General features: G+C 39.9%; 2 protein-coding genes across 4 annotated transcripts in view; one reads left to right on the forward strand and one right to left on the reverse strand.

Annotated features, from left to right (window-relative positions):
• On the forward strand, positions 1 to 11,532 carry stk24a (serine/threonine kinase 24a (STE20 homolog, yeast)). 2 transcript variants are annotated; one of them, XM_051906703.1, is made up of 11 exons: positions 1 to 53; positions 1,253 to 1,483; positions 2,545 to 2,601; positions 3,677 to 3,785; positions 3,925 to 4,082; positions 5,023 to 5,208; positions 6,466 to 6,605; positions 6,696 to 6,819; positions 7,142 to 7,210; positions 7,304 to 7,428; positions 7,509 to 11,532. In XM_051906703.1, the coding sequence occupies exons 1-11, from the start codon at positions 33 to 35 to the stop codon at positions 7,525 to 7,527; spliced, it is 1,239 nt and encodes a 412-aa protein (XP_051762663.1). In that variant the 5' UTR covers positions 1 to 32; the 3' UTR covers positions 7,528 to 11,532. The 2 variants fall into 2 exon arrangements, with proteins under 2 accessions (XP_051762663.1, XP_051762664.1); XM_051906704.1 differs by having other exon boundaries at positions 8 to 53; positions 7,307 to 7,428.
• Positions 9,637 to 22,077, reverse strand: part of LOC127519166 (INO80 complex subunit D) — an 18,755-nt gene continuing 6,314 nt past the window's right edge. The window contains exons 4-11 of one of the 2 annotated variants that reach the window (XR_007931740.1): positions 21,522 to 21,621; positions 21,123 to 21,347; positions 20,926 to 21,035; positions 20,648 to 20,781; positions 20,351 to 20,562; positions 17,794 to 17,951; positions 12,210 to 17,575; positions 9,637 to 12,178 (exon numbers count right to left, since the gene is read on the reverse strand). Coding sequence is in view for 1 of the 2 variants with exons in the window: in XM_051906682.1 (XP_051762642.1) it covers positions 16,638 to 17,575; positions 17,794 to 17,951; positions 20,351 to 20,562; positions 20,648 to 20,781; positions 20,926 to 21,035; positions 21,123 to 21,347; positions 21,522 to 21,621 (1,877 nt within the window). In the remaining variant the exon portion in view is untranslated. Of the gene's footprint in view, positions 17,576 to 17,793; positions 17,952 to 20,350; positions 20,563 to 20,647; positions 20,782 to 20,925; positions 21,036 to 21,122; positions 21,348 to 21,521; positions 21,622 to 22,077 lie in introns of both variants that reach the window. The other variant, XM_051906682.1, reaches the window with a different exon arrangement.

The raw sequence follows: 22,077 nt of genomic DNA on the forward strand, positions 1-22,077 counted from the left end.
AGCAGCATATTCAGGAAGCAGCAGCCACAGTCATGGACACTAATGGACTAAAGGTACTGTGCATTTGTGTGTGAAAGAGTTTTCTGGTTGTTATATGTTGAAAACATGTTCCTGGTATCAGACGAATGGGGAATAGTCAGAAAGCAGTTGTAGGAAGACTCTTAAAGTGTGTGAAATTATTTTTTGTGAAAATTGACATTGAAATATTGTTTTACGAATAGAAACATTCTGTAAGTAAATTAATTTGAGTTTTAGCACTGTAAGGGTTCCTCTATAATTTCAGTCCCACCCAAGTGGACATGCTGTTCTCTTCCCCGAGTCACATAACATCTGATGGTCAAAGTGCCACTGTTAGTGGAAAGGCTGTGACTGTGGTTATTGTAAATGACGTGTGTGAGATTAGATTAGCTGTGTATATGTCCTGATTCAGCACAAGCTGCACTAACATTTATGGAGTCATAATGTGCTCATCATTGGCCTGTGCTAAGCGTTACATATTGTCAAAACATTAACTTAGCAACTACTGCCTTCATTAAAGAGGGATCCCTTTGCCCCTTATGGGAAACTATATCAGGTTAGATGCTGCCAAACTTGTGAAGAGTTTGACCACTTAAGCCACAAAAAATGTTTGTTTGAAACTCCATTTAACTTTTTCCAGTATGTAGTAATGCCTTTGGGAATGCAGAATGCACCTGCCATGTCCCAGCACCTCATGAGAATCGCAAGGCTTACTTGGATGACATTGTGGTTTATTCTGACTTAAAATGAACATCTGGTAACTGTATCAGCGTTTCAATGCCTCTCTCATGCTGAACCTTTGTTTCATTGGCCATGTGCATTTCTCAGTATCTAATAGATGTTTTCAGAATTCTTCAGACAGTCATTAAAACAAGGGCAAAAATCAGACTTGCCAAGCATTTCTTATTCGGATGTATTGCCAGAAATGGACATAGGGTGTGATGAAGATGAGACCTTGTGTTCAGGTCAAGCAGGTTGTTTTGATTGTTTTCATAACTACGCCAACTGTATGTTTACAGATATGTTGTATGGATATGTGCAGACACTTGTTTTTGTTTTATACTATTTGAGTTTTAGCTTTTTGTATGTTGGACTTTCTCTATTGTAAAAAGACAAGAAGCATATTACACAGTTTGGGATTTACTATTTTCTGTTCATGGAAAAGTGCAGCATTTCTGATTCCATATATAGTTTTTAACTACAAAACTACTCACTTGTTTCCTTTCTTTTGTAGAATTTGAATATTGATCCAGAGAAGCTGTTCACCAAGCTTGAGCGGATCGGAAAGGGATCATTTGGAGAGGTCTTCAAAGGCATTGACAATCGCACTCAACAGGTCGTTGCTATAAAAATCATTGACCTGGAGGAGGCTGAAGATGAAGTGGAGGACATCCAACAGGAGATTACAGTCCTCAGCCAGTGTGACAGCCCCTTCATCACTAAATACTATGGCTCTTATCTGAAGGTGAGTCCCATGCACTGCTAGTGTGAAGCAGTTTAATGTGTGTCAGGCAGCTCGTGGTGACTGTTTAAGCTGTTTTATGTAATGTTGTTATGTGACCAAGCAGATGAACACTTCATGCGTGTTGGTGATTTGAACTGCTCTCCAACAGTGTTTGCACATAACTGTGTCTCTGCAAAATGGCTATAAATCTAATTTACTCCTCCCCCACTACTGCAAATATGAGCTATGAGAGCAGCTCAGTGGGAAGCACTGTCACCTCACAGCAAGAAGGTCCCTGGTTCGAATCTGTGTGGGGTTTGCATGTTCTCGCTGTGTTAACGTGGGTATTCCTGTTTCTCCCACAGTCCAAAGACATGCAGGATAGGTGAATTGGAGAGACAAAAAAATTGCCCGTTGATATGAGTGAAAGTATGAATGCGAGTGGTGTGGTGAAAACTGGTGTGTGAGCCCTATGATGGACTGGCCCCCTGTTCAGGGTGTTCCCCATCTGCAGCCCAAGATGCTGGGATATGCTCCAGCCTAACACCCCATGTGGCAGTTAGTGTTTGAATTTCATTGTTTCAAACTTTTGTATGACGATGTTTCGGAGAAGCAAAGTTTAATTTTGTGGCTTCTACAACCAGAATCATTTACACTTTGGCTAATCCACTTAAGAGGTGGTTTGAGTCTTGAGAGCATCTTGTAGGACTTTTGCACTTGTCTTTTTGTGATCATATAGCTATTCAATCAATAGATGTAAATAAGCCTAATGTGGATTAAAATTTCTCTAGACAGGAAAATTTCACCATAAAATAAATGGCTTATAACGGAGTGCAAGGGCCCCCACACAGGGTTGGCTGGAGTTCACAAGGCTCTTCCATATGCCAGGGGACACCCTTTATTCCTGAATCCCTTTTTTTGGGTTTGATACCCTTTACAGCTAATGGGAACATCTGGATGGATGAGTGACATTTCATAAAATTTTAAAATTGCAGGTTTGGTACATACAGATTTTAAAAAGCAATGCTGCTCATCAGACAAAAAGTCAAGTTCAAACTGGAAATATATGATGTTTCTTCCAGGACACAAAACTATGGATCATCATGGAATATTTAGGAGGGGGCTCAGCTCTGGATTTGGTAAGAATTTTAATTTCCTTAACTTTACTAATAAGGGTTCATACAATCACCTTGTTATTTACTAATTAAAATTTGTCATTTAAAACAATAAATATAAAACATGTATGTGTTTTGCTGTTAGCACGCCTATCGGACACACCTAATTCAGGTCTTGCAGTCTCTATTAATGAGCTGATGAGTTGAAACAGGTGTATTGGAAGAGGCAGACATCCAAAATGTGTAATGATTCAATGAATCAAGACCAGGCCAAATATGGGTAATGGTGATCGTGATTTTACCAAGAACAACATGTTTCTGGATCAACATCTTTGTTGATCCTGGAACAACATTTTTAATTAACCAATCAGATTTGAGGGACAAGTTTTCAGTTTATTTCAAATAATGTTCACAACCAGGGTTAGATGCTTCTACATCAGTGTTATTCACCTATCATTTGCCTCTGATTTTAGGGATAAATTATGGGTAGGGTTAGGTTTAAGGGTTGGGATAGGGTTAGGACTTTTTTTGCATATAGATGACAACATTGTCAAAATGACCCCGTTCACAGGGATCCGCAAAAAAAAACAACTAAAAACGCTGTATTATGCTGCCAGGCCAGTAGTTGGCGATTGTCATTTCATGTTTACAAATTAGAATTTTTGTTGTTTACATGGAGACAATAACAGTATCATTTTCAAAAACATGCACTTTGAAACCTGTCTAGTATCCATCTAATACAGATAACAAGTTGGTGTGGTGATTTTGTTATAATGCAAAATCACTAGGACAGGTATAGCCAAACCTGCTCCAGGAGGACTACCTTCCTGCAGTCTTCAGTTCAGCCCCGCTCCAACACTCATACCTGTTATTAATTATTAATCCTAAGCACCTTAATTAGCTGCTTGAGGTGTTTTTATTAAAGTTAGAATTAAACTCTGCAAGATGGTTGCCCTCCAGGAGCAGTGTTGCTACCCCTGGACTAGAAATTAGTCTAGGGCTAAAAGTTGTGTTTGTCCAGAGGTTTAAATTTGGTTTAGAGTCCTACAGATGTTTATTAAGATTCTCTAAAAGGTCTAACAGGTTCTTTGATCTACAGCTGGGACCTGGAGCTCTTGATGAGTCTCATATTGCCACCATCCTTCGAGAGATCCTGAAGGGTCTGGATTACCTACACTCGGAGAAGAAAATTCACAGAGATATTAAAGGTACCTGTGAATTATGATGTGGTACCTGCACAGTTTTCTACCATTAAAGTCTATAAATGATTTCCAGCATTTCAAGATGGAACTTCTGTTCTGAAAGCTCAAATCAACATGGCTGATGTGTGTTTGTGTGTTTCTCTAGCTGCTAACGTCCTGTTATCAGAGCAGGGTGATGTGAAGCTAGCTGATTTTGGTGTGGCTGGGCAGCTCACAGACACACAGATCAAGAGGAACACATTTGTGGGCACTCCATTCTGGATGGCACCAGAAGTCATTAAACAGTCAGAGTATGACTCAAAGGTCAGATCCACTCTCCATGTAATGCATGTCTCAAAGTTTTAGTCATAGCTAGGCTTGGGTTAGCATTTAGACCAGGGGTAGTCAACCCTGCTCCTGGAGGGACTACCTTCCTGCAGACTTCAGTTTAACCGTGCTCCAACACAAGTGCCTGTTATTTTCTAGTAATCCTGAACCTGAGCAATCCTGTTTGTGTTCACATTTTATGTACCATCAGAGGTCAATGGCCTAGAAATGCTGGTTTAGTGGGCATCTTTAGGGTGTTTACAGCTGTATTTCTATTATTGTTAATGATATTAAAGGGTTAGTTCACCCCAAAATGAAAATTCTGTCCTTAATTACTCACCCTCATGTCGTTTTCAAACCCATAAGACTTTCGTTCATCTTCGGAACAAGATCTTTTTGATGAAATCTAAGAGATTTCTGTCCCTCCATAGACTGCGTTTGCAAGGTTCGGTTGAGCTTCTGTTTATGTTCGCTGATAAAGGTTTATATATGTGTAAATGCCTAAATTAAATCTGTTCATCATAAAAAGTGATCGAGTCTCTTCAGAAAATTTGGACTGAACCGCTAAATTCATATGTATTAGTTTTCCAATCTCTTTATGAACTTTTTGAAGTGTCAAAGTTCCAGTTGCAAAAGCAGTCTGTGGAGGAACAGAAATCACTCAGATTTCTTCAAAATGATCTTCATTTGTGTTCCGAAGATGAACGAAAGTCTTACGGGTTTGGAACGACATGAGGGTGAGTAATTAATGACATCATTTTCATTTTTGGGTGAACTAACCCTTTAAGAGTTCATGATTTCTAGTTATAAGCCTCATTTGTAGCTTATTCTGGCCCAGAACTGCCCCCTTAGATAAAAAGAGAATGATGTGTAATGTAGTATAGTCAGGCACATGTAATGTATAGGTCATTCAGGTGTGTGTGTGTGTGTTTTGCAGGCAGATATTTGGTCATTGGGCATAACTGCAATTGAGCTGGCAAAAGGAGAGCCACCCCACTCTGATCTTCACCCCATGAAGGTGTTATTTCTCATCCCTAAGGAAAACTCACCCACATTGGAAGGAAACTACAATAAAGCTCTCAAAGAGTTTGTAGATGCCTGTCTCAATAAAGACCCCAACTTTGTAAGTGGTGCCAAACTATTTATCACAGGGGTATCCAGTCCTGCTTCTGGGTGGCCACTTCTCTGCAGAGTTTAGCTCTGACCTGCTCCAACATACCTGCCTGGAAGTTTCCAGGGATTAGCTGGTTCAGGTGCAATTATTTAGGGTTGGAGCTAAACTCTGCTGGAAGGAGGCCCTCCAGGGCCGTATTTAAAGAACCCTGCTATATCAGAGGTGTCCAATCCTGCTCCTGGAGGGCCTCCTTCCAGCAGAGTTTAGGATACTGCTCTGCAGAGTATAGCTCAAGCCACGGACAATCTCACCTACCTGTAATGTTCCAGTAATGCCCAGTACACATCATAGCGATTTCTATGTTCATGGCTCCTAAACGGTGGTCCTAAGTCATACAGTGAGAGAGGTTCATAGACAGCCCTTGTCACGGTCTTGAGACCAAAGATAGCCTGCAATAATTTTCTCACGGTGTCAGAAACTTAGCATGATCATCTCACAGTGTTTTCTGCCATGATCTACGTCTACTGACTAGCCAATAAAATTGCTATATGAAATGGTGTATTTATCAATGGGACATTGCGCTAAAACTTACCTCAAACTCCATTTGCAAAATTGGCATGCCAAGTTGGCCTCTTTTTTCCTAGCCATTTCCAAGTTCATATTCTCCTCTTTCGCTTCCTCCTCTTTTTTTCAGCGTACATAAAAACCTTAATTGCCAAAGTGCGATTCATCTTGCTCTATTTGTATACCACTAGCATGTGCTGATGGCCTATTTATATCTTCTATACTAACTTGCGTTGTAGCCTATGATTCAATAGGTGTCATCATACAGTCTACATATTTGTCGTACCCAAATTTATTAGATCTTTGCTGTACAGTGTGATTAGCAATGACCACATGGGATTGCTGAAATTGCACAGTCTGTAGCAGGCATAACTTGGAAGACCTTAATTAGCTTGCTCAGGTGTCTTTGATTAGGGTTGGAGCTAAACTCTGCAGAACAGTATAGCAGAGCCTATAGCAGGGTTGGGCAACTGTGTCCTTCAAGGGCCACTGTGCTGCAGAGTTGGGCTCCAACCCTAATCAAACACACCTGCCTATAATTTTCAAGTAATCCTGAAGAAAGTCTGGCTCAGATTTTTTAGGTGTGTTTGATTATGATTGGAGCTAAACTTTGCAGGACAGTTGCCTTTGAGGGCCAGAGTAGCCCACCCCTAATGTATAGTCATGTATAATCAAAAGACATGTTTGTGTTGTCTCTGCCAGAGGCCAACAGCTAAAGAGCTTTTGAAACACAAATTTATTCGATATGCCAAGAAGCCATCATACCTGACAGATCTCATAGACAAGTACAAGAGATGGAAAGTAAAACAGGCCCGTGACGAGTCCAGCTCAGATTCAGACTCGTAAGCACAAAACAAACATCGGCACATTTAGTTATATAAATATTATAATTATTTATTCACCGAGGAAATATTGTGTGTGCATGTTCTCAGAGATGATGGTAAAGCATCTGGAGAGTCTGTGAATGATGACTGGATCTTCAACACTATCATAGACAGAGAGCCCAAATGGAAACATAATGGAGTCATAAAGAATGAAGAACCCAAACGCAAAGAGGTAAGGAATCAGATGTGCCAGTGTCTTTAGATACTAAATGTCAAAATATACACTTATCAAGCAAAAGATGTTTGTTGGGTTTTGAAATGATAAAGATATAGTGTTTGTGGTTGTCAGATGTTAGTCGATCATGCTGATAGTTCATGTGATTCTCTACACCAATGGTGAACTTGAGAACTGACTGCATACATGTACCAAAATCAAGAAATAACATGCCAATTTAAAGACATTGAGCAAAAATAATGAACTGAAGTGAAGTTAGTGAAAAGAAAAGCTCCTGCAGTCATAGTACACACACATCTGTTTCTCTCTCATTGTTTAGGTTCCAGACAGTGCAAAAAAGTCTCCGTCCCAGTGCATGTCTTCTATTATGTCCCCATTGTTTGCAGAGGTAAGAATTTTATTATATACTGAACTAACAATACTGTATCAATTAAACGGATCAATCACAGGATGAATGTGTGTGTTGTTCTGTCTGCTGAAGCAGAAGCGAAATGTTTATAAGCCAGCGGTGTTAGAGGAGCTGAAGCAGGCAATGCTCCTGGCTGAAGAGACATGTCCCGGGATCACTGACTCTATGGTGACGGGGGTGGTTCAGAGGTTCAAGAGGTATTCACAGCACCCTGCCTGCACTGCCCTTCACATGTGATTTGGGGTGAGTCGTCTGATGTGTGTTTTCTGCCTGACAGGTTTTCCTCTCATCACTGACTGACTCTGCGTGAAGACTCTTTCTCTGTGGGTGTGACGTCTGACTCACAGTGCACTTCAACACGCGCACAGCTGAATGCTGAGTGTTTCTTTAGAAAGATGTTGTAGCATAGTGTGTGTATTACATGTTGTTATTATAGTGGGATTCTGATTAAGCCATTTACATTCTCAGGTACTTCCTGTGTGTATATAAGTGATAAATGTGGACTGGATTTGTTTAACAACCCTATAGAATCATGTGATAACTGAAGTTTTCCTTTGTGTTGATATTTCCTATAGAGTGCTGCAGTGATGACGTATTTTTGTTGGTCAACCTGTACGTTAGCATCACCCTGGTTCCCTTGACAAAAACCCAATAGTTTTTTCCATTGGCTTTTGGATAATTACAGAAAATAAGCTCTGTGACAAACAAGTTTATGATTCTTACACATTTTGTTCTTGATAATCTTCAAAAGGAACGCAACTTTTATGAATTTTGAAGTCTAAATACAATCGCCAGAAATACAAAGCTAAACATAGGCTATAAACAAACTACACCATGATCACGACTTCAACATCACCACCATTAAGGGTCTGACAGCTCTTTCAGTCTTTATTTAAATAACATTTTCCCTGAAAGTTTGAGTACACAATGATGCTGTGATGTTTAATGTCCCTGACAACCTCTGTAGTCCCATTTAGATACATGTTAGCAAACACACTTTTCCAGACAAGTAAAAGCTTTTTAAAAAAATCACAAGGGAGTTTTACTGAAGTGTTGATGTCTTAGAATAAAACTGGGAAATATCTTTGGCTTGAAATCATATTGAAAAAACTCATAAAACAAGCATCAACTTCAGAACGATGGAAACAGAAGTGCTAAAATGCTAACTTGATTGCAGGTTTTGGCCTACAAAAATACGTCATTCTCATCAGTTCTCTACTGAAACAGGATGTTGGTGTGGGTCGGGATATATAAAATATAAAATATCCTTTTTTTATTTAAAAAGCCAGTAGCCTTTTACATCAAAGCCGCAACTGATGCTACTTGCTATTGCTAGTCAGAGACAGGTGATATCAGGGGGAGGGGCTTCTCATTCTAAAGAGCATGTGATTGGACTAAACTGGATAAACACAAAATGAGTGGCCATTTCCAGTGGAAAAAAAAATACTCACTAATTCCTGGAAGAGAGTGTAAATATTTAATTTTATTTATCTGTTAAAAATAAAACTGTCAACTTAGCCTACTGAAACTTAGCGCAGAAACATGAACTAAAAGCTAGAAATGTTGTTCTTAAGGGGTTTGTCTTATATCTGCTGTTTTTTACAGAACTGTAATAATTAAATTACTGTTGATTGTTCTTTTTTGATTTGCTGGTAAAGTTTAAAAAAAGACTATAATATTAAAAACATATTAACAGATTTGTATTCCTTTAAATTGTAATTTTCTTTGTTTTATTACAAGCCCCGAAGTTTTTTTTTTTTTTTTTAATATCCCAAAAGTGCTTATTGTATCAATATCTTAGCAACATGCTGGATGGATCATAGGTTTGGAAACCATAATCTTCATTTTTATAGTCAGTGTTTAAGGTTTTTGTGATAGGAAAGTTTAACTTATTCATGTTAATTATTGTACAGCAAACAAATGGTATTTTAAAGCTCAAGTGTGTCATGTCTAAACCACAAGCAATCAAAATTGCAAAAAATCTTGTATACGCTGGAATGATTAAGTATCTTAACATCAGAAAATTACATACTTGTGCTTTAAATGGTCCCTCAAGTCCATTCTGTGGAAACCCATTAGATGCTCCATTTAGAAGTAAACTATTTTTGTTGTGCTTCCTGTTTCTCCAGTAGCTCTGAGTTACAGCACTTCTGATTGCACCTGAATGATAACAGCATTTTAATGCGGTGTTACGTAAAAGAAGGTCCTGTGGGATTACAGGACTATAAATCTGTGCTAAAGTTCGAATCAGACTAACATACATTCGTGGCATACTAGCAATCACCACTACGATGACCCTTATTAGTATCTTTTGAGGAAGCACCAGTGTCGTTTAACCCACTGCTAAAAACGGGCTTGAGTGTGTCGATAACAACTGAACTAATCGAACGGCAGTGACAACTGAGCAAATTCACACAATTTTAATTCTTACATCAAAAAACAAGATCAAAATTTCTCACTCTATATACAGATATTACATACAATGTTTATACACTTATTACATAATTTTTACACAAGAAAAATATACATAAAAATGTAAACTTTTGTATACAAAAAAATACCTTAGACAAATTAAAGACCAATAACAAAAGGTGACTAGACTATCCTATGAGTTTTAAAAACAGTTCTACAGTACATTCAGTGAGTACAGGAATCAGTCAGCCATCCTAACGCAGAGTGCAAGCGATTTCTGTCAGGGGTTTCTCTGTGCAGCAGACCTGCCGTCGTTCGCACAGCACACACAGTAGTAACACAGTAAAAACGTGGACCGCACACAACAATTCAGCTCGTTAGAGAAACGAAAAGGCTTTTGTCACAACTGATCAACATTGGTGGGGAGAATAAACAAAGACGACTCTTGTTCACAAGAACCTGTGGAACGAAGTGCAGGTGAAAGTGCATCTGAACACAGGAAGTTTAAGGGGGAGGAATCTTGAGGTTCACTGAAAATGAAGTAATGGCCTGTGATCATTCTGGCACTCCGATCTTGTTCATGAAAAATCTTCATAAATTTGAGTGGTTTTAAACCAATTCAAATGCAACAATTTTATATTCTACTGGTTTTAGAAATGAATTCAATGTACGTAACAGCAGTTTTAAGAACTGTTCAATTCAATGCAACAGTTGGCGTAAGAACGAACCGAATCGTTTCTATAAACCATTCTTGCGTAAACGGTCACATTGACTTTTAGAAATTGGTTTTATTCAGTGTAATAATTTATGGTTTCTCAAACAATTAACATTCTGCTGGTTTTTCATGAATGAGACCCATAATCTTTTGGACTAGTGAGATTGGATCAAAGTGGGGTTGTCAAAAGCACCGACCGCGATACCAAGTTGATACTGAAATTTTAAAAATGTGACGCTTTGAGCGCTGTTGAGTGGATTCTTAAACACCTCTGATTGGCCATTGTGTTCACGCCCTCAACAGATATGTCTGTGATTGGCTACAATGATCAACACACAAAAGTGTTTGAATTTGAAAACAGGCGTACTTTCAAACACTCCCGTGTGTATCTGCGTAATCGCTCTGAGAAGAGCGTCATGTCTATTATGATGTCTATTACAACTTTTTGAAGCATTAATCATTGTAGCCAATCACAGACATATCTGATGAGCCCGTGAACATTTGCCAATCAGAGGTGTTTACGAATCCGCACATCAACGCTCAAAGCGTCACATTTTTAAAATTTCAGTACCCACTTGGTATCACGGTTGGTACATTTGACAACACTAGATCAAAGTAAGTGTGATGAGGGCCATGGTTGTGGTTTTATGTCTTTCAGGGACCACTGACTGTTACTTTTTAATAGCTATCAAAAATATTGTTGCACATGATCACAGTCTCTTCGTCCGAATAAATGACACAGATACACAACATCAATAAAAATGATTAATCACGAGAGTTTTGATAGCCATTAAAACTACCAAACATTATGCCACTAAATGCTTCAGTTCCACCAAGTATTTTGCAAATGACTAGTTTTCTTTTTTTTTTCCATCAAAAAAAAAAAAAAAATCTTGTTTATCTTTCGCCACTCAATTCACCCAATAAAACCCAATCTAGAGGTTTCTATTCTATAAATATATTTAAATACTTAATATATGAGATCATTGTTCAGTGTCTAAAATCTACCAAAAACCTTGGTTTTACGGTCAGAACTTCAAAAGAGAAAATGAAATCTGCAGGGAACATTGGTCCCACGTGGCGTAAGGCTGACTGACGGTGGCTAAAAATGGCTGATTTTGAACCTGACACTTCTGTGGAAGTCTGGAGAAGAACCATCAGGCTGCACAAACCATTCTCCAAAGAAATTGCACCAAATGTCCGCAGGGTCATTTCAGTTGACATCCACCCTTCCGCCACCTCTACTGTACTCTGAAACCTTGTCACCAAGGGCTCTTGTGTTAGAAAGACCAAACGAGGCTCTAAACTGATTAAGCACCATGAAGGAGAACAAACATTTTAACCCATATATTTGGCAAAAAATTACCTCAAAGTGTCATTATTCTGTTTACTCTTCGCTGAATGAGTTCCATGTCAGTGTTTTTACATGATTAGCAAGGTCTAGTTTGAGAGCTTTGCTGTTAATCAAACAGTTATGCCATGAATGAAACCGTTGAAGGAGAATGAGATCCAGCTGTTTGTCACTGAGGGAGTGAGCCACACCTGAAGACTGGCGTGGGAGGCTCTGCTGAGGACATTATTGCTTTAATTAAGCTTGTGATGCGAGCAGTCCAGGCCTGGTCCACTGAGCGTGTGCAAAAACCCATGAACAAATCATACTGTTCAGTCATACAGATTTGTGTCCTGATTACAAGTCGTATGGTGGATTCTCTTGAGACCACATCAAGCTTAGACCGGCCCTGGTATCTGAGAGACAGACTGCTGAATGACAGGAGGGTTGATGGCTGTGCTGGAGTTCACTCTGGGATACTCTCTGAAATCTGGCTGAAAGTTGTACAACTGCAATGCCACCATGACAGTGTTACTGTGCTCATTTAGGCTTCGTTTTTTTTATACCTGGTATTCATCTTGGGTGACCCAAACACACTTTCAGAGGTGCAACAATCGCATTACACTAATGCATCCTGGACAACAGAGAAGGACCACCTTCACTGGGACAAAAGTTTGCAAGCTAGGTACAACTATAAAGTTGGAATTAACCAAAATTGTGACCATATTTTCTTCTGTATTGTGACATATATCAGGCCCTGTTTCCACCTGGTATTAAGGTGCGTTTTGGTCGATTGGATCACAAGTGGACGAGGAAGATGCACACCTGTTTCCACCTGATATTTTAATTCGTCTCTTTTGTCCACTTTCAACAACTTCTAACCTGATTTTTGAGGGGAGGGTCTATGGGCGGGTGAATGTATGGCTTTTTCAGACCTTTCGATCTAATGGACAAAATAAGCTTGTGCAATTTACATATGAACGTGGCCAGAGACGCCAAAGAAACAGAGAGAGCAGCAGCTTTCGTTTCTGCTCTGACAGCCGCAAGACCATCCGAACGCTATGAGTGTGTGTTAGAAATCAGGAATGGTGAGAGAACATTGTGCTTGGTACATTTTTTATATTCAAACCAAACGTGGGTCTTCAGCCGACAAAGTTTAAATCCTGTCTGGCTAGCTCGCTTCCCATAATGTCTACGCATTAGGTCAGTAGACGTAGACGATCTTTAGTGGCTGTTCAAACACATTCGACCACATGAGCGTTTCCACTACGAAAGCAATCCGGTCGAATGTGTTTTTCAACTACCTCTGGAAGTGGTTGAAAGTGGACAAGCTCAAAACGTTTTAGACCCTGTTTACACCTGTATTTAGCGTCATACACTTGATTCGATCGACCAAAAGGCATCTTAATACCAGGTGGAAACTTTTTGAATGAGGAAAAAAATTAAGGGTGGGACTTGATTTTGTTCATCGGAAACTGATTGTCGTTGTTTGCCAATTGCTGCGATCTTACATGTGTGACAGATTGCTGGAGAAAATGACTGTCCCGTCTTCTCACCACTGCACACATCATCAATGTTTTATGCAAGTGGAGGCAAAGTTAACATTTCTATATTAAATTATTTTTAAAAAATATGCAGGGATAAACCCCCCAAAAAACATGATATCTGAATTATTCTGTATGTCTTGTATCAAGTACATTTGAGAGCATAAGTGTGCCAACCTTTTGCTTCATTAACATGCAGTGACACTGATGTATTCATGAAAACAAAAATCTGTCATAAGGTCACAGGAGATGCGTATTAAAAACAGGTGTAACAGAGAATTCCTTAGTGTTGTGATCAGATCACCTGAGACAAATGCTAATACCAAGTATAAACCAGAGTCTTGCCCTACTTTTTCTCCAGCCAACACACACAAGCACCTTCCTAACACAAGGACTCTACGGACACCTGCTACTCTCATTTAAAAAATAACTAATGAAATAAGTAATATGATAGAATATGATTCACTAGCCTTAGTAAAACAGACCATCACCCCTTTTCCACCAACACAGTGCTGGTGCAAGGCACCATTTTGCATGTTTTCACTGAAAAAAAGTTGATTTTGATCCTTAGCTCCTAAACGTGCTGGTCTCAATCGATGAACTACTAACGTTAAGAGCCTGTGGAGTACCACTGGAAGGTAAAAATATGTTTCAAACAACTTGACATTTCTATGTTGATTTTTCTGATGACAATTACTCAGGATGTAAAAATAAGTTCTCAAAACTAGGAGTAAACTAAAGAATGCAATGCACATGAGCAGGTAATGTAGTAATGTTGTCAGTTAGATAACTGTTTTGCTCTCTCTATGGGTCGGGTCTCCCAACTGAGCACCGGGTCCAGCACTAGCACCGTTTGGTGAAAAAGGGGTATGTGAGGACAGAACACAATTCTTGGGTCACTACAACAATAAACATAGGATGGACACTGTTGACCGACCAAGCAGAGATGCGTGTCCAGAAAGACTCAAATCTGCTGCTGGTCTATGGTGCCAGTCACAGTTAGTTCACCCAAAAGAGAAACCCCTAAACCCATATGACAGACTTTCCTTTGTAGAACACAAAAGATGATTTCAAGAATGTTCATGCTGCTCTTCTCCATGCAAATAAAGTAAATTTCAAGCCATTCAAGCTCCAAATGAAACTGCTCCATATGACTTAATACACTATGTTCCAAGTCTTCTGAAGTCTGAAAATTAAGTCATTAAAGCCTGTTTACACCGATTTGATTTTCAGACCAATTTGTCTAAAAATACAAATTCACTGTAACAGTAAGTGGTGCTTATGCATATGCACAGCAGTATACCCACTTGTCACAGGGAAGTAAGGAAGTCAAACAGTATGTTCATGCTTTCAAACAGCCATATAGATTTTTGTATTTGCTTTGATGTTTATCACAAACAACACCAAATTCAAGTGTAGCGAGACAAGAGAACCGGTTCCTCTGCTACTCATTGTCGCTTACTGTTTGTGAGCGTCGCCCAGTCATAGTTTTATATAACAGCAGCAGCTCTGGGTATGTGACCAAAAGTGCAAGATTTATTGGTGAGTCCATCTGAACAGATGTATTAACAGCTGTTCATATAAATTAAAACATTTATTGCACTCATAAATTAGTCTTGGTGTGAACAGGCCTTTACTTCCTCAAAATCTTACAGCAATCAAAAGTTGTGTGCATATAGGCAAATATGGAAATTATTATAATAATATGGCACATGAAGAGACGTGTCGCACTAGATTTGACATCAGTGATGCCAAACCAACACTCTCATTCTCACTCCCAACTTGTCACACATTGACGCTTGGTCAGGACCCGTCGGTATCGCTTTTTAATGCACAGGGTACCCCTTCAGGGTAATTTTCAACAAGCAGGGAACTCTATTGCTTTCAATGAGAAACCTCTGGCGTAAATACAAAGACGTGCTGGGCATGTGAATTTTATCATCAAGATGAAATTATATATTGGGGTATAATTTTGCCATTGAGACATATGTTGGGGTGTGGTTTTCAATGTAAATCAACCAGCATAATTTTATTTACATTTATTTGACTTATTTTCACTATTTAGTCATGTTTAAATCCCTAAACTTACCTATTTATAATTTAAAACACAGGGGCGGATACAACTACAGTCACAATTTATTCAAAAAGTACAAATATTCCAAATGTTCAGAGGCTAAACGATTGATTTCACGAGTTCACACTTCAATATAATTAAACAGAGTAAAGGTTATGCGTATTTGGCGTGCTGACCAAGGGGAGGGCTCTGAGCTTGGAATTTGGCCCGAACCCTGAATACTCCCCCCATCCCGGGTTGGGATAGGAATAGTTAAAAGTGAGGAAATGGGGTGGTGAAGGGATGTATATATACCTCCTGATGCTAATTGAGTTGATTACCTGAATGTCCTCTTCCCGTGTTAATTAGGTTAATTATCTGAACATGCTCCTTCCGAACTTTGTTTATAAAACATAATTTGTGTGAGGAGCAGACACAAAAGTGATTACCATCGCCATCCGTCATCTAGATCAGATCCTGTGCGCATTCAAAAATTGCTGCCAGAATAAGTGTTACATCAGCTTTGATTGTGAAATGGCATTGGCTCTCGTGTGTGTCGTGACTGACTGGTTCATGCTAAAGTTTGGGTGTATCTTGAATCCTGAGTTTGGGTGTATCTTGGGTGTATCCTGACCTTAAACTCCACTCTGTTCTTCATATAAAGATATTGTATGGCTTCAGAAGACTTGGAATATAACACGAGTTGTTTGAAATACTTTTATACGGTTTTTGGTCAGTTTTTGCAATAAATACCTTATAATACAATATAATATAAATATAATATAATATTAAATGCTGTACTTTTATTTGCCTGTTACGTGTTTTATATTGTTGAGAAGAGGGTAGGTTTAGGGTAGAAGTGGGATTAGGTGATATCTATTAAAGTTGAAATATTTATAAAAATCATTTCTACTTTTACAAATGCAAAGAGTTAAATGAATCTTGATCAGACACAAGGCAAACAACTGAAAGCAATGGATTACCCTGCTTCTCGAAAAATTATGCTAAAAAGTTACCCTGTGTGTTAAAAAATGACGCCAAGGAGACCTGACTAAGTGTCAACATGTGACGAGGTGTGAGTGAAAATGTGCTTCCCAAATGCCCTCGGTTGTCAAGTCATAATTTATCTTGATACACAAATTTGAATGTGCAGAAATAGCTTTTTTGGAGCTTGACAGACCTTGGTCACTTTATAATTTTAGTTTTATGGAAAAGAGCAGAGAGTGAACATTGTTCAAAATTTCTTTCTCGTTCCACGGATGAAAAAGTCATGAGGGTGAGTAAATGAAAGTTTCCATTTTGTATGAACTATTTCTTTAAAATGTGAGATAGGATGGTCTCTCTACCCAAACTCAGTTGCTCTGAGGAAATGGGGGAGTGGCAGCAGTGGCACTAGTGTTGGTAAAGCTTGTAGGTGGCGCTGTCGAGCTATGGCTGGGCTGCAGGTCTTTGGGGATCCCACTGTGGGAAGCCAGTTGGTGGCCGAAGGCTGCACTAAATTGTGGGAGCTGTAGTTTAGGTTGGGTGTGGGTGAGGAGGTCACGTGAAGAGGGCGAGGATGACGGTGAGGTGAGGCCGGTCAGGCCCGTTTGGGGAAGAGCGGAGAGAGCGGCGGTGGGCTGTAGGATTGTGGAGTGGGATGTGGAGGGCGGGGTGGACAGAGCGGTGGAAAGCAGGTGAGTTTCAGCAGTGAGGAGGTTACCAAACTGTGCCGGGTCTGTGAGCGAGAGAGGGAGGTTATTCCAGGAGGTGCGCGGAGGCCCTGGCGCTCCACTCAAAGGCACCTCCAGCAAGAGAGGCGGGTCGGTCTGATAAGAGGCACCATGTGGGGGTGAGATGTGATCCCTGTAGGGCGATGGCACATGCTCACTGCTGTAATGACTACCTGGTGGGGAGGAGTCTGGTTTGGGAACTCGGGAAAACGTTCGTTCTGTTAATCCACCATTGGAACTTGTAGAGGGTGCGGAGGTACTGCTCTGGGTTTGCTGGGGAGAAGGGGATGTTGGGAAATGATGATGGTCTGTTGGGGCATGGAGGAGGTTCCCCTCCAGCTCTAGATTATGAAAGGTCTCGGAAGTCATTCGGCTGTTCAGAAGGTCTCCAATGCCAGTCGCCGTAACACCTGATCCCGAGAACACGGCCATGGTTCGGTGGTCTACCCCGTCCGCTGGGGTCAGTTCACCCATTGAGGACAAACACACCAGGGAGTCGGGATACGACCCCATCGCCTGCAGGGCTCTGACTAGCTCCTCTGCCTCCTCTGTGGTGGGCAACAACTCGCCATTCTTACCTGGATCCACAAAGACAACTCAGACAAAGTGCAAACAAGCCAACTAACAAGAAGATTTTTACATTTTCTGAAGAAAACATGAGTGGTGATTGACAAACTGGTGCAAAATTGCCACAATGCTAGGGCAGTCTGTGTAATTGCTTGCTGGCCCAAGTCAAAAGAGGCCACCCTCAAGTCTTTACGATATTCTGTTGTCATATAATCACATGTGACGTTACCCTCAAAAAGGTCGAAATCCTGAAGATCATCGGGTAGTCTGGGCAGCACGTCGGAGAAATCTTCCTGATTCAGCTCAAGATCATTGGGAATGTCAGGCATTTCATTTGTGATGTCATCAGGAAGCTCATCTGCACTTAGTTCAGGGGTCGACGGACTCCTGCAAGAGCGACAGCATAGAGTGAATGCAAGCGGAGAATAAACTTAGTTAAATTTTAGTTGAATCAAGTCAGAAACATTCTCTATGAAATACATGAATATGAATGTTTTGCCAACACATCACAAGCACAGATCCTCTTGCGTTGTTGCTTTGGCGGTAACAAACCTCAGTTCAAGGGGTTGATAGAGTTCCCTTTATGTTTGTCCTTAAAGGATTAGTTCACTTCAGAATAAAATTTCCTGATAATTTACCCACCCCATGTCATCCAAGACGTTTATGCCTAACTTTCTTCAGTCGAAAAGAAATTAAGTTTTTTAAGGAAAACATTCCAGGATTTTTCTCCATATAGTGATGCGCTAATCGGATATGATACAATTATCAATGCACAGCAGCGTTTGAAAGCACACGGAAGTGTTTGAATTTGAAAGCGGGAGCGTTTGAAAGCAGGCGTCTATCAGTGGACTGATCCGCGATAGACACCTGCTTTCAAACGCTCCTGTGTGCATCTGTGTGTGGGGGGGTGGGACCTTGGTATCCACAGGTAAAACCATACATGGCTACTCACTACCACTGTCAAATGATATTATATGTTATATAGGCCTATAAAAAAAATGCCTAAACACATGTACAAACTACAACTTAACAAAAACATGAATTATATATTCCCCTACCCACCTAATAAATATATTGCAATATAAATGGCTATAACATCGTTTTCAATATAACTATTCCACATTTCCACAAACCATGGTAACTTAGTACAGTTCATTCATGGTAAATGTTTGTAAGGGTAGTGATTTTGGGATTTAAAAGTCTTCATTCATTGCACAATGTTCCTCCAGTTTTCCTCATTGTTGGGAATGTTGAGGCTGTTTCATCCAATTTAAAACTAGTTTAATCACTGAGTGTTTTGTAGTTTGTAAACGAGAGGTGTGTCTCGAATTGAAATGCTTCTCACTAGATGTTTAATAATGGTGACCAGGAATAAACGCAGCTTCTTTAAGCTTTCGTTCTATTATCCACTAGGCCGTGCTGCGTAGTTCAAAGTAAACTAGTGAAAACATGAAAACAGCGCTATTTGTTCTATATTTGTTGTTACTGACCGAGAAACAACTACAGATGATTCAGTGACAGAGCAGTCCGAACGAATCCAAATCGTTTCAGATCGTTATGCAAGCGAGTTCAGCCAATTCACGGAAAAGAAAGAATCGAGCCAAAAGAATGATTAATTCACGAATGATAGGTATCATTGGTTCAGTCGACAGAAAAACGGAACACACATAATAACTGCTGAAATATTTGCACGGAAAACGTTTCTCAGGTCAGTCAGAGGAGCGTGCATGGTACGAACAGTGCGTATATAGCTGTACAGCTGCAGGCGCCACTGCGGCCACATATCTAACCAAATTTAGCCACACCGCCAGGAAAAGAGGAGGAGGGAGATTGGGGTGCCCACGGGCCGCCAGTTGACGAGCCCTGGTATATTGGATCTGTGCATAAGCTCTTAAAGTGACAGCAGCCTAATAAACCTGCTGCTGTCTGTCATGTTAATAAATGAACAAAAGACAGAGAAAATCACTCACTGCTCTTGACTAAATAACATTTGTAACTTTAATTATAAGCATTAATTTGTATTCAATTTTTACAATGAAGACTATCCAGTGCTATTTTACATTTGATTATTTAATTTCTGTAGTGCAGCACACACGTGTTGTTGTAAATTTTAACCGGCTGAAGGAAAAGTATTCTAAAAGTGCATTCTAAAACATGAAATAACTTGTAATTTGCCTTCATTTCCATAGTTCCCAATTTAAAAGTCCTGTGGCATAAACTGCACTTGGCTTCATTGCCGTCATTAGTTCTTGCCAAACCATCTCCGAAACTCCATCTCAATAAAATAAAATATATATATATATTTTTTTTTAATCTAATACATTGATTCATCGAAGAAATAATCAGCCAACCAATCGACTATCAAAATAATCGTTAGTTGCAGCCCTATACCCAAGGTATGGTATAGAAGACAGAAATTCCAGTATCGTGACAACATTATTAAACAGCAACACAAACTCTTTTCATTCAATACTTTATGTACTGCTTAATACAGCGGCTGTATGTAAAACAATAAAGTTCAACATAGTTCAGCCAACTGATCTTAAATCACTCTCACACTACTTCGATGTCATACGTCAAACAGACCGTGTGTGTATGCTGCAGAGGCTTGTGTGAGACTGACGCAACACCAGGCTTCATTCGCCCCAGCAGAAAACATATTTACACCGTCTGAATGAGCCAGTCTTGAACACAACACTGGTGTTTGTGATGTGTTATGACATTTTGGAATGCAACAACCACACATTTGTGAAGCAAGACTGTGATGTATTTGAAAGTAAGGGCACCTGACATGGGCGTGGTGGGTCGGCAGTGAGAGGGAGGGCATTAGCAAGTTGCCCTGTGGCACAGCTGGGGGAATGGGCTTCTGCGGTCTGCGCGGACCTCGTCGTCTCTTCTTTTTGTGTTTCTTAGTCAGTGCAGGCGGCTTGGTCTTCTTACGTGGACGCCGCTGTTGCTGCAGACTGCGTCTGTTGCCATCTCCACGCAGGAAATTATCCTGCCACACACACATTTACTTACAACCAATTCTGTGCTGTTAACACACCCTGTTAAGGTTGTCCATGTAAGGTGTGGTCTCTCACCATTTTCTTGGCATGTTCGTCACAAAGAGGTGTCTGGTGAGTGATGTCAAACACAGGAACAGAGCACTGCTGTCCATCAGCGAACCGTGCCGTGCAACTGGAGAACAGCTGCTGAGAGCGATTCAGTAGGATATCTGCGGCGACACGCTGTCAAGAACATAACACTGACACATCTGACAACCACACGAAGGTGTTACTTGTTCAAACCGACATTGTTTCATCACTAGGCCACCACTAACAGTTCATTTTACTTAAAGTAAGTGTATGTTAAAGGATACGTTGAAAACAGTGGCGTGAAAATGGTAAAGCTACGTTGCTGCAGTTTTGACCTTTCGTAGTTCCCGTACACACTGTCCTTTCATACTTGGGTGGTACTGCAGACCTTGAACTGAAAAAAAAAAATGATACAAATATTAAAATTAAAGCACACATACACAGTCCACGTGTTGACTGAGTGCAGACCATGTTCACGCACCCGGCTGAGGTCTGGGAGTTCTTGCTGAGTTTCTGAATGAGCTGTGCAGTGCAGTCTGGGTCTTTGCTTGCAGCATGGAGCAGAGCTTTCCGGAAGGCGTATCGGTATCTGCTGTGACGGGTGGCTGCCCTGTCCTGTCGGCACAGGTGTTTATACCTTTCCTGCAGGTATGTACATAGCTGTGCCAGACGTGCCCGACGGGAAAGCGGCTTTTCATTGGAGGAGCTGACAAACACACAAACAAACCAAAAAAATATTAAGATATAATAAAGTTATTTTTAAAAAAAGCAATTAAATGCTTCTTTGTCTCTAAAACATTTTTTTCTGCACTCATGAAGTAACTTAATTGTAAATGGCATTATATTAACCTGAGACGCAAGTGAAGAGTGAATTTCTTACCTTTGATGGGGGCTTCTTTCCTGAAGTCTCCAGGCCTGAGGCAATAAAGGAACAAGCTCCTCTGTGTCTTCATCTGTACTGTCCTCGGACCAGTCTAGGCCTACGCAAACACACATGCATATATTATCAGGTATGAAGGACAAACTGTTTTTATTATATTTTTAAAATGTAATTAATTCCTGTGATCAAAGCTGAATTTTCAGCATCATTACTCCAGTCTTCAGTGTCACATGATCCTTCAGAAATCATTTTAATATGCTGATTTGATGTTCATATATTTATATATTTTTATTTAGGGTTTTTTGATGAATAGAAAGTTCAAAAGAATGCCATTCATTTGAAATATAAATCTTCTGTAACATTATTAATATCTTTTCTGTCACTTTTGGTCAATTTTATGCATCACTGCTAAATAAATGTATTAATTTCTTTCAAAAACAACAACAAAAAAAGCTTAATGAGCACAAACTTGTGTCGTTCTAGTATGTAAACTTGTTTAATAAAAAAAGTTAATTGCGACTTTATATCTCTCAATTCTGAGGGAGGAATTCTGTGT

Source organism: Ctenopharyngodon idella, chromosome 9 (genome assembly GCF_019924925.1).
Source record: "Ctenopharyngodon idella isolate HZGC_01 chromosome 9, HZGC01, whole genome shotgun sequence".
In the NCBI taxonomy this organism is placed as follows: domain Eukaryota; kingdom Metazoa; phylum Chordata; class Actinopteri; order Cypriniformes; family Xenocyprididae; genus Ctenopharyngodon; species Ctenopharyngodon idella.

Excerpts from the sequence above, each read along its gene's own strand:
- stk24a (XM_051906703.1), top strand. The coding sequence starts at position 33 with ATGGACACTAATGGACTAAAG. Across the intron at positions 2,602-3,676 it reads GGGGCTCAGCTCTGGATTTG|CTGGGACCTGGAGCTCTTGA; the intron begins GTAAGAATTTTA and ends TTTGATCTACAG. Across the intron at positions 5,209-6,465 it reads TCAATAAAGACCCCAACTTT|AGGCCAACAGCTAAAGAGCT; the intron begins GTAAGTGGTGCC and ends TGTCTCTGCCAG.